The sequence below is a fragment of the Salvia hispanica genome, chromosome 2 (assembly GCF_029641045.1).
Source record: "Salvia hispanica isolate PSC_SH4W2 chromosome 2, Shi_PSC_v1, whole genome shotgun sequence".
NCBI lineage: Eukaryota > Viridiplantae > Streptophyta > Magnoliopsida > Lamiales > Lamiaceae > Salvia > Salvia hispanica.
In genome coordinates this window covers 53,065,936-53,077,040 of record NC_142693.1, presented here as the reverse complement: position 1 = coordinate 53,077,040, position 11,105 = coordinate 53,065,936, and the positions used below count along the sequence as shown (strand labels likewise).

Genomic DNA, 11,105 nt, shown 5'->3' with positions numbered 1-11,105 from the left:
TACTCCCTAACCCAGATGAGCTCGCCCAACTTCCAGAATGGAAGCTTGCGTTCATAAACTGTCAAGGAGAAAGAAAATAACAGAAATTAAAATATTTACACCAAATCCTTAAACGCAATAACAATAAACGCCATCCTTCCCCGGCAACGGCGCCATTTGAAATGACCGGTATGTTGGTTAACACGCTGTGTGCACAGAAAGAATATAACAGGGTTCCTTGGTCCAGCAAATCCACTAGATCACGCGGTCTAGGAACTCGTTGGTCGTCGGAAAATCCTGGTCGTCTGACACACAGAGCACTCTTTCAAAAACCCTCAACCACTTTACTAAACCTAGCATAGGGAAGTAGGGATCGATCCCACAGAGATGGATGCGTAACAATCATGTTCAAGGATTTGGACTTGTTTTTGGGGTTGGCTGCTGCCACGCATTTTTCGGGTTGAGGAAAATAAACTTAACTTGGGAATTTAAAATGCTACGCTAACAGCTAGACCTAGGCGAAACAGCAAAAGCATGCACGAAAATTAAACCGAACAATCACTAGATCTAATAAACTACTCTAATCACCTAGATCTGGGTAACAAACTGACTGTGGGGACCATAACTGAAAAGGCAGAGTACGGACGAAAAGCTGGAAAAACAACTAACTCTGGTACTAACTAACAGCGACATCATCTTCTTCAACCAATTTGCGTAAAAACTCAGAAGAAAAACAGCATGAGCGAAATCGGAACAGAGCAGACTGAATCTAAACCATTTTGATGAGTAACAATAAAGAACTAAACAGATCTACAGATGCTAGACGAAGTAAAACAGAAAGCAAGCGGAGAACTCAAAATCCATGCACAACTCGACCTCCTCCCTTCAGATCCAACCTCAGACGCTAAATCCACTCCGGATCCAAGCGTCCGACACAAACTCCAGCCAAAAGAAACATTTCATAACTTCAGATTTAAACAACAACCTCCAATCAATCAACAAACCACAGATCTATCACAAAATTCCCAGATCGAGCACCACAGCAGAAAAAACAGAGATCGACATATAACTCGTTAAAATAAACTCTCAACAGCAGGATCTACGTGAATCAACTTGAAATATCACAGATAATCGCAAACTAACAGAAGTGAATAGACAATCAGTAACATCAACAACTAAATCGACTCCCAAAAGTGAAGTTCGACCGTAAAAGTGCAAAAACAAACTGAAAATAAAGAGATTGTATCTTCGCCCTCACGCGGACGGTGTTACGACTGAAATTTCTGAAGAATAAAACCCCTTCGGAACCGAAACTACCCCAGATCTCCCATTCCCAAGTGTGTGTTGTGTGTGAGCTAAGAGTGGGCGAAAAAGAGTCCTCTTTGTGTGTTGCATGCTCTTCTATTTATAGGCGTTGGAGTGGGGCACAGCGAGGTATAGATGGACTTTGTTGCCCTCAGCTACTGACTCCCTTCTTCAAGCCTTCTTTTTCCTTAGATTCTGCTCATTTTTACTTCATTCCTTCGCTAGACTGTTTCTTTCAGCATCTCCTTGATCTAGCGATTTTGTCACACACCTGGCTTAGAAACCGTGTTAGACCCAGCAAAATGTAACGTTTTTCACCATATAACCGATGCATGAAATTAGCTTTATCAGTCCGCTACTAATCGCGATTCATATCAACATTATGTAAGAAATCAACACCATACATAAGCAAATTTGTTGCCCGATATTAACAGAAGGTAAAGAGTTGATGATTCAAGCTTATTAGGCCATGTATGGTCAAGGTGCAACAATCTATCAAAGAGTGCAGAGTTCATAATAATCATTTTCCAACAAATTTTAAACAGATTTCCAAGTTTGTATGGCTAGGCGAGTTTATAGGATAATTTATTGTTCTCACAACACCATCAAAGAGATAGAACTAGGGCTGACAATTTTTGACACGACACGATAACAATACGTGTTCATATTGGGTTCGTGTTATCCGTTAACAAATACGTGTTCGTGTCAGGTTCATATTATCCGTTAACAAATAATATTGTAATATTATTAATTCTTATTATTTTCATTTTTCAATACTTATTAAATTGGCTCTTATAGTCTTGTACGGTCATATCTCGTTTAAATCATTTAAATATTTAATCACTTTCCAATACGTGTTGTTATCGTGTCGTGTTGACCCGAAGTGGTTCGTGTCGTTAATGAGTTCGTGTCGTGTTCGTGTCTGAGGGTAGCGGGTCGTGTTCGTGTTGTTACCGTGTCGACACGATAATGACCCGACACGCACGATTTGCCACCCCTAGACAAAATCCACAAAAATTAAGATAAAACTCCAAAATCAACTCAAATATCTTAGTACTACGAGTACATGTATTTAATGAAAGAACATTGCTTCTAAGTTCGCCCAACAAAGAAATATCATTTGTAAATTCTCACAAAATAGTGACAATGATTTATGCTTTTAGTATTCTATCTCCGTGCACTTGGTTGCATTTTTTCTTAGAAATCATGAAAACTGAGTAGATTATAGTGAAAAACAATCCTGCTAGCTAGTTGCCAAGTAAAGCACACCCATCCAATCTATAATACCACTTAGTAAAGCTACCAATTTTCTATTTTATTCTTGTGATATAATTATGATATTTTCTACTTCAGTCATATGAATAATTATTTGTAGTTGGTATAGTCGATGTAGGGACAATAAAAAATTTGTATTGGCAGTTCGCAGTTATCTTATGAGTTGTTGATGTTCTACCATATGTTGTACTCACTCGTCTCTTGCTATGAGAGACATTTCCTTTCAGGCGCGTGATTTAAGAAAATGGAGTTTTGTTAATACAATGGAGAATGAATAAAATAAAAGCGAGCGTAAAGTAGAAATGAAGAAAATAAGAGCGTAAATGCCAAAAAAAGGAAATAACTCTTCGGACGCCCTAAAAAGGAATAAGAATCATTTAGCAAGGGATAGAGAGAGTACAACTATAAAATATTTTTAACTATAAGCTCTCAAATTAAGATGCAAATATATATAAAACTCTTTTCAACATTATTCTCTCTCAGAAAAGTGACTGTGACTCCTAAAGTGAGACCAAGGAAGTAGTAATTATTAACACATTTTCTCACTTATATTTTATTCTTTCTACCTTATTCACCTTCTACTCTATCCTCTCTATTTTTCTCTTCTTTCTTACTTTTTTTATCTATCTACTTAACATATTAACATTATTTTCTTAAAACTCCGTGTCGAAAAATACCGGCTCAAGTATAAGGAAACGGATGGAGTATAACTGGAGGTGAGTCCACATTTATTCACAATTTCCAAAATTGATACACCAAGCCAAATTACGATACACGATCAATTAAGATAAACTACAGAATACATCGAGTACTAAGATTATCTTCCAACAAAATGACCTGGTGTAAACTGCTTACTAGACGACGATCTCCATGTTGTCGAGGAGCCTGACATTTCCAAACCACGCAGCAATACAAAACACTGCAGGGCTCTTGATCTCTTCCAGCACTTCCAAACTTTCTTGGTCTACAATCTGTCTTGGCAAAAAGATGAAGTAACATTTTCATACTCTCGTAATAATATTTGAGCTAAAGTAGAAACATCATATCAATACGTGGAAAGTAGGATGGTCGACTGGTTTAAGTGCGATCGAAAACATGTCTCATTTCAATCAGTCAATAGACCACACATTTGCTAAGAAGAAAAAGATTACGGAGGCTCAAATTACGAAGTATATGGAACTCGTATGTGCCTAACCTCAGCATAATCAACTTTTCCACCAGCTTCATGTATGGTCTTGATAACTAAATCCTTCAATTCTATGCAAACTACTTGGCCCTTCTGTGCAGCAGTTTTAGCATGGAACAGTGACTCACTAATTGATGTTGCCTGCAGAAAATAAAATTTGGCTTAAAGAAAATTAATGTCACTTGTGGTCTTTGCCCCCCTTTTCATTGTTATAGAAAGACGGGTAGACCGTGACATGGCCTTCAAAATTTCTGTCAATTTCCTTCTAATCTAAATTAAGCATTTTGTTCTTCAAGATCCACCTGAAGATTCAGTTCCATTAACCATGTTTGTGAAGCACAAACCTAGTCTAATCAACGTTGACAAAGTTCAGATTAGGGTAGTCCACCATTAATTTGCAACTTTGAGGCATGTTCAGACTCTAGCAAGAATCGAAGAAGGATGAAAGAAAGTGAGCTTATCTTCTTGTTCTTTGGTGAAATCACAACTAGATAACAATGTCTAATTAACCAATATCTCATAAAAAGAGATAGAATGTCTAACGATAAAGTATACCTTCTTCCTCTGTTCCGGTGAAAGGTGCACATTACGTGAACTCTTTGCAAGGCCATCAGGGTCACGCAATAGCTCTGCGCCAATAATTTTAATGCCGAAATCAAGATCTCGTACCTGAAACAGAGCATTTATAGAAGTAATAAGCAGATAATTTACCTCAACAAATTTAGACAAGAGAAGGAAAAAACACAAATCTTGCAAACATTGGAACCAAATGCATCTGAAAGTTAACATACGGAGAATTTAGCTGAATAAGATGAAACTATATAACAACGGTGAAATCAAAAGGATTCACAAGTAAAGAATTGTAAATCTAAATGCAGTGAAAAAAGAAGTGTTCTCACCATCCTTTCTATAATCCTCCATTGCTGATAATCCTTCTTCCCAAATACAGCAACATCAGGTTCAACTATATTGAACAACTTGGTTACAATAGTTGCAACCCCTCTAAAGAAAACAGGTCTACTACTCCCACACAACCCCTTCTCCAATCTTTCAACTCGGACCCATGTCTCGTGACCCTGTCCACTGTTTTCCACGCAAGACACCACCTTTCCCTCTTCTAGATCATTTCTCCTTGCATTCACAACACCATCATGTTTCCCATAATCGTACAAATCTTTTGGGTGGAAAACAACATCGACACCATCAGCTTTGTTCTTCAATTTGTTAATATCGCCTATAAAATCTGAAGGGTAAGTGGAGAGGTCCTCATTGGGGGAGAATTGCCCTGGATTTACATAGATTGAGACAACCGTGAGGTTGGAGTGTTGCTTGCATTCTTGGACGAGAGAAAGATGGCCTTCATGGAGATAACCCATAGTGGGGATAAAGCCAACAATCTTGCCTTGGGCCCTCGCGGACCTTGACCATCGTCTCATATCATCTTTGTCTGTTATTATCAATGGCTCTTTATTTTCCATGCCGTCAGCTTTTATTAATCCTAAGAATCAACAGAAGTTTTGATTTGGTGAGCAGTAACATAGACGATGATGAACCTAAACATGCTGAAGGCAGATCAGTACTTTTCTTGTTATTTTAGCACATGAATAGATAAAAGCATGTACGTGCAAAATATGAAAATGAAGCTGCTGGAATTCTACTTGGCCGAGTGGATTTTGGGCCGAAATTCCACTCAGCCGAGTGACAGTCATTTCCAGCGGAATTGCTAGTTTTATGCCCACTTTTAGAGCAGTTTTGATCATTCTTCCATGTAATACACCCATACTTGATTACCAAAAAAATTGAGTAAATTGATTAAGCAGTGTCACATCGGAAAAGGGAATCACGATAGGTAAATTCTTTAGAAAGTCTAAGGTATTTATCTTGACTTACACATACACGTAAATTTGAACTACAAAATCAAACAATTTCTCCAAAACATATCTTACTTAGCTAGCATACCTTTACTTTTCCTTTCAACTTTTTGCGTTTTTAAATTGACCACATTACACTATCTTTAATTAAGAAACTGCTTTTGCTCGGAGCATCACAGAGTCGAGCCCTATACCACAAGAAACCTCTTGATATCTAGTTTAATTTACAAAAAAAGGTATTTCCAACAACTCCAAGGGATTAGGGAGTTATACCATTTTATTACATCTTGTCAGTTAGTGACAGATTCCGGCAACTGCTTTGCAGGAATTTTTAAAAATAGCAAACGTTGATGAACTGAGTTGAAATTGTGAAGGAGCCTTCCTAAGACATAATAATATCTAAAGAAAAATTTATAATAGGATTCCCAACACTTTGGGGTTGCTGAATCTGACTAGTACAGGAGGGCAAGAACAATACTAAGTATACATGTTGCTTCATATTCGCGCGTCATTGAGTAATTCCCTCAAACACTTCATGCTCAACAGCAAGACAACATTTTTGTGTATACTATGGACCAAACAAGGCTGATTTCCCTTTTTCTCTTTTCCTAACTCACGGCATTCTTCCAAAATTTAGATCAATATCATCTTCTCCATGGTTCTTACAACCCTATAACATAAGCTTCAAATTCTTCTTTCTAACCAAAATCATATTTACACCAATCAATTAGCGTAATTCCAAACTCAATTAAATACATAGAACTAAGTTCTCTGTTTGCTCCCAAGGTTTTAGATTCATCTCCAAAGTTGTAGTTTTATTTTCAGTACATCTACAATTAATAGGTTAGACACTAAATTAATGCCCAATCCAAGCAATTAGAACAAATTCACCAATGCAAGAAAAGGGCAAGTACTCGTCCTATTCATTCATTTCACAACAGTTGGGATTCATCCATTTTAATTCAGAAATTCAAGCATAGAGGATAGCATAAGTGAGTTAGAATCAGCTGTTACCTTAATTTCACGAGCTTTGAGATTGGGGGTGTTGAACTCTAAGCTTTATATTGGAAGAGGAGGAAGATGGAGAACGGCAATAACTTTAATTCTTTAAATAAGCTTTCCCAATTAATCCTCGTTCTTCTCTTTCTTAAAAACCTTTCTAACTTTTAATTTTTTGTACTCCAATAATTTTCCAAGCAAAATACATAAATATTACTATTATTTATTCTTTCTCAAATTTTGAGCATCACATTTCAGATTAAAAAAAAAAAAAAAAAAAAGAAGAAGAAGAAAGAACAACACACGAAAAAAAATAGAGGAAGGAGTTTGAAGCCAATTCAAGTTAAAATTCCGTCAACCCAAAAATTTTGCCATCGTCCCAGTTTACAAGAGTGTGACAGTGATTACTACAATTTTCTTTATGCTTTCGATTATGTTTCTGGACAAGATCTTCCATTGTTGCTCCTAACATGTAATTATACATATGAATAGATGGATTGCCTTGTATTATTATGATATTTTCTCTGTCTTTGTCATAACTTCGGTTTTGATCGCTTTTAATTTTCATTTTGACTGCACATTTGATGATAGTTGATATAATCTTTTCTAATGTCTCTTTAACTTAGGATTAGACGACATGGATGACGAATTATCTTACTTGACTTGTTTATACAATAGTTTAATGATGAATTAATTGAAATGAAACGTATAGTAATTGGTTTTAGTTTCTCACGCATCTGTATGAGTTTAAATTAGTGAAAGTTAGCTTTAGGATAAGTGTGTAGCTACCCAAGATAACCAAGAGTTGATCATTTGAATCGTTAAACCAAGAGTTAATAATTGCTTAACATGTTTACTCGTTTGATACAAAAGATGGGATATGAGAAGATATGTAAAACAAGATAAGAAATACGGGCTTCATGTCAAGATATGCAAAGATATGATTTTTTTCCGTTGTTGTTTGATAGAAAAGAAATTATCTAAATTTGTATTGTATATTAAATAACATGGCTTAACTTGACAAATTGGTGAGATACATAAACAAGGTTAATGTTATAATTTTGGTAAGATTAGATAGGGCCCTGGTCTTATATTGGGCTTTGAGTTAAGCTTAACTATGATATCAAACAATAAGAAATGTCAATATATAATTCGCTATCTTGGTATTACTAACTTATCAAACATGCAAGTTGGTGTGTTATCTATGTCTTAACAAGCATTGAATCGTTTAATAATTTGAAGCTTTCATCCGACTTGTCTAAGGATTACTAGGTGCAATAATCACCTATCATTTTTGTTTCTCACAAAGTTTTGCCAAAAATTTGGTGCAGAATTTTTGTTCTCACAAAATTTAACCAAAAATTTGGTGCAGAATGAATTTATAGCAACCAAATAGTATTATATAGTTATATTTGAAGTTTAACCAAGAAATCTCTCGATTGGTACAACTTCTATTCTTTCCTTTTTGAATAACTTTTGGGTGATTTTTTGTTAGGGTAAAAATACTCACTTACAATAGGTTCATCAAGACCAAAGGAGTGAATTCATCAAGACCAAATATTTCGATCAAAGAAAATATACAATAATTCTTTCAAATATAATTTAGAAACTTAGTAAAAATAAAATAAAGTGGGAGTTCATAAGCTTCTCGAGGAGGAATCCAGCTTCTTCGCATTATAAACAATTTTTCTTCTTCCAAAATTCTCTAAACTATTAACACCAATCTTCACATGATTTTACTCTAACTATATTATTCTTTTTCTATTCATAAAATTTGAATTTTTTTTTCAGATTTTATTTTAGTATAAATTTAAAAATACGGAATAACTTTTACTCAAAAAACTAAAATTGAAATTGATTTGGAATATCATTGGAGCTAATTGGTTATCCCATTTTAGGTTTTATGTAAAACATATTGTTATATAAGGATACATAAAATTCGAACACCACATAAATAGAACAGAAAACAAATTGATGCATCCCCTTTCAAATTGGATTATCCAAACCAAACCCTAGAAGCCTCTCACCAGAATGTCATCCGACGCCGGAATCCTCTCGCGCGTCTCCTCCTCCGTCTCGGAGTCTCCTATCGTCTACAAAGGCAAGAAGGCGGCCTCCGACACCGCCTTTGTCGCCTCCAAACTCCTCAAGAGCACCGGAAAAGCCGCTTGGATCGTCGGCACCACCTTCCTCGTCCTCGTCGTCCCCCTCATTATTGAAATGGACCGTGAGGCTCAGTTCAACGAGCTCGAGCTGCAGCAGGCTAGCTTGCTTGGTTCCCCTAAGTAATACTATGCCCTAATTCCTCAATTTCAATTTCAATTTCAATTTCTGTGGCGGAAATTCTTAATAATTACAGAGTTATTCAATCGTTTTGTTTGGAAGTTTTCTTTTTTTATGTTACTCATCTCTCGATTCAATTTCAATTAAGAGGTGAACTCCATTGCATCTGTTTTAATTTAGTTCTAGTAATGGTGATTAATCAATCATGGCTTGAGGAACTCTAATTGGACTAGATGATGCACACGAGTTTTTTTCCATATTATAGCTGGTGTTTACTATAAAGTTGTTGGCTAAATTCAAGTGCTCTCTGTCTGGTGAGGATCAGTTGAGTTGTGTGTAACTGTCTCACACCAAAAGCACAACATAATGTCTAGTTTTGGCTAATATTCCTATATCTGATCAATGGTTTCATTGCTGATTTTTTGGTGATAAAGTTGAGGAAAGTAATTTCTTCCAGGCAGAAAATTATGTTATGTTTGTAGTACTAACAGCCTCTTTATATTCATGTGGCCTGCCTTAAAACTTATGGTTGTGGGCAGGTTGAGTGCAATTCTTGGCCTAGTTTCAGTAGTGTAATGTCTTCTTTTGTCATTTGCAAGTAAATCTTGTTATATTTCTTGGGATTTTTAGCTACAGAGTCTTGAATGCTTGCATAACATATGTAAGATTTTGGTGCGAGCAAATGAGTAGATTTTATTTTTAGAGACCACATTATAATAAGTTTATTGGAACTTGATTTGTTTGTTTCTCTTCATGGGAAAAAGGCTGTTATGCATTTGTAATATTGTCTTCTGATGTTGCAGAAATTGCTAGTGTTGGTGCATAGGCACTGAATAGAGGTTCTGCTACACTCCCATATACCTCCATAACCCATATTAGTACTTTTTTTCCTTTTCATTTTTATGTTATTCTAATACTACTAAATACCATTACTCTTTTAGAATCTAAATTTATTATGGATAGTTAAAAATATCATAATACTGTCACTAGCTTATCTGGAATGAAATTGGTAGTTTACTAGATAAGATTAGATTGGGGTGGCTGTGCTTTGCTTGGCAACTAGCCAAGTGAATTGTTTTTCACTATAAAGAGTCTTCAAGATCTCTAAGAATAAGTGCAACCAAGTGCAAGGAGATAAAATGCTGAGCAATTTGGAATTGTTTTAAATATAATTCTAACTTCTTGTGAGAAATTACAAATGATATTTCTTTGTTTGTAAGCTGAATTAGATGCAAGTGTGGGCGATCTTAGAAGCATTGTTCTTTTTTAATTGTGTACATCATAAATTATTTGAGTTGATTTTGGAGTTTTATCTTTTCTTGTGGGTTCTGTCTCTTCAAAGGTGGTGTGAGAACAATAAATAAGAAGACTCTGCTCTTGATAGATTGTTGCACCTTAACCAATCATGGCATGAGAAGCTTGAATCTTTAACTCTTTACCTTCTGTGCCCGTATTAGTTACGTGTAACAAATTTGCTTATACGTATGGTGTTATTTCTTACATAATGGTGTTCTGAATCGTGGCAATGAAATTTTGAGTATCATGAATATGCAGGATCCTATCCAAAAACTCTATACTGACTTTTGATGCCTTTTTAATTCAATTCTTAACCAGTTAACCATTGATGGATAGTTGCTGCTAATGAAATTATGCACCACCTTAACCTCAACTTCATCTGCAAGTTTGCAACAACAATACAGAACACACGATATGAGCGGCGTGCGATTGGGGTTATGCAAACCAATTGAAAAAGATATTTTGATAAGAGCGGCTATTCTATATTTCCTTCGTTCATAATTAATAGTAGTTATGTTTTTATAATTTTCGTCTATTTATAAAAGTTATTGCCTTTTATATTTGGTAAATTTTCTACTATCTATAATGAGGTTGGCTTTATCTTTCATTTTCAATTCTTCAATCACTTTTTTTTCTCTCTCATATTTTTCAATGTTTGGGTCAAATTTTGTGTCTGTCCTCTATCAAGACAATTGATGGTAGATGGATGGAGTATTTTTTTTGTGAAATACGTATTTTGATTTCGCCGAGTAAAATAAATGGCCGAATCCAGTTCTGTTTCGAATGAAAAAACATGTGTACTACATTAAATTTTCACCATCCACACTAATGTACTTCGAACTATTTCTAGGTAGATTAAAAACATAAAATAGGAGATGTACTTTATTTTGAAGAGAATATCCGAGTTTGTT

The 11,105-nt window shown here is 35.4% G+C and overlaps 2 protein-coding genes across 5 annotated transcripts; one reads left to right on the top strand and one right to left on the bottom strand.

The window, feature by feature from the left end:
- Window positions 1-3,259: 3,259 nt before the first annotated feature.
- On the bottom strand, window positions 3,260-6,822 carry PANC (pantoate-beta-alanine ligase). 3 transcript variants are annotated; one of them, XM_089063938.1, is made up of 5 exons: window positions 6,631-6,813; window positions 4,645-5,298; window positions 4,301-4,414; window positions 3,755-3,886; window positions 3,260-3,530 (listed from the first exon to the last, which is right to left on the bottom strand). In XM_089063938.1, the coding sequence occupies exons 2-5, from the start codon at window positions 5,221-5,223 to the stop codon at window positions 3,414-3,416; spliced, it is 942 nt and encodes a 313-aa protein (XP_088920064.1). In that variant the 5' UTR covers window positions 5,224-5,298; window positions 6,631-6,813; the 3' UTR covers window positions 3,260-3,413. The 3 variants fall into 3 exon arrangements, with proteins under 3 accessions (XP_088920064.1, XP_047965615.1, XP_047965627.1); XM_048109658.2 differs by having other exon boundaries at window positions 4,645-5,243; window positions 6,631-6,811; XM_048109670.2 differs by lacking the exon at window positions 3,755-3,886 and having other exon boundaries at window positions 4,645-5,243; window positions 6,631-6,822.
- A 1,738-nt stretch (window positions 6,823-8,560) lies between these two features.
- Window positions 8,561-10,801, top strand: TOM22-V (translocase of outer membrane 22-V). 2 transcript variants are annotated; one of them, XM_048104245.2, is made up of 2 exons: window positions 8,561-8,900; window positions 10,513-10,801. In XM_048104245.2, the coding sequence occupies exons 1-2, from the start codon at window positions 8,647-8,649 to the stop codon at window positions 10,514-10,516; spliced, it is 258 nt and encodes an 85-aa protein (XP_047960202.1). In that variant the 5' UTR covers window positions 8,561-8,646; the 3' UTR covers window positions 10,517-10,801. The 2 variants fall into 2 exon arrangements, with proteins under 2 accessions (XP_047960202.1, XP_047960195.1); XM_048104238.2 differs by lacking the exon at window positions 10,513-10,801 and adding an exon at window positions 9,702-9,870.
- Window positions 10,802-11,105: the final 304 nt, after the last annotated feature.

Coding starts and splice junctions, on each gene's coding strand:
- TOM22-V (XM_048104238.2), top strand. CDS start 8,647: ATGTCATCCGACGCCGGAATCCTCTCGCGCGTCTCCTCCTCCGTCTCG.
- PANC (XM_089063938.1), bottom strand. CDS start 5,223: ATGGAAAATAAAGAGCCATTGATAATAACAGACAAAGATGATATGAGA. Junction 3,887..4,300: donor CACCGGAACAGAGGAAGAAG/GTATACTTTATC, acceptor TATTTTCTGCAG/GCAACATCAATTAGTGAGTC. Junction 3,531..3,754: donor GAAAAGTTGATTATGCTGAG/GTTAGGCACATA, acceptor TTGCCAAGACAG/ATTGTAGACCAAGAAAGTTT.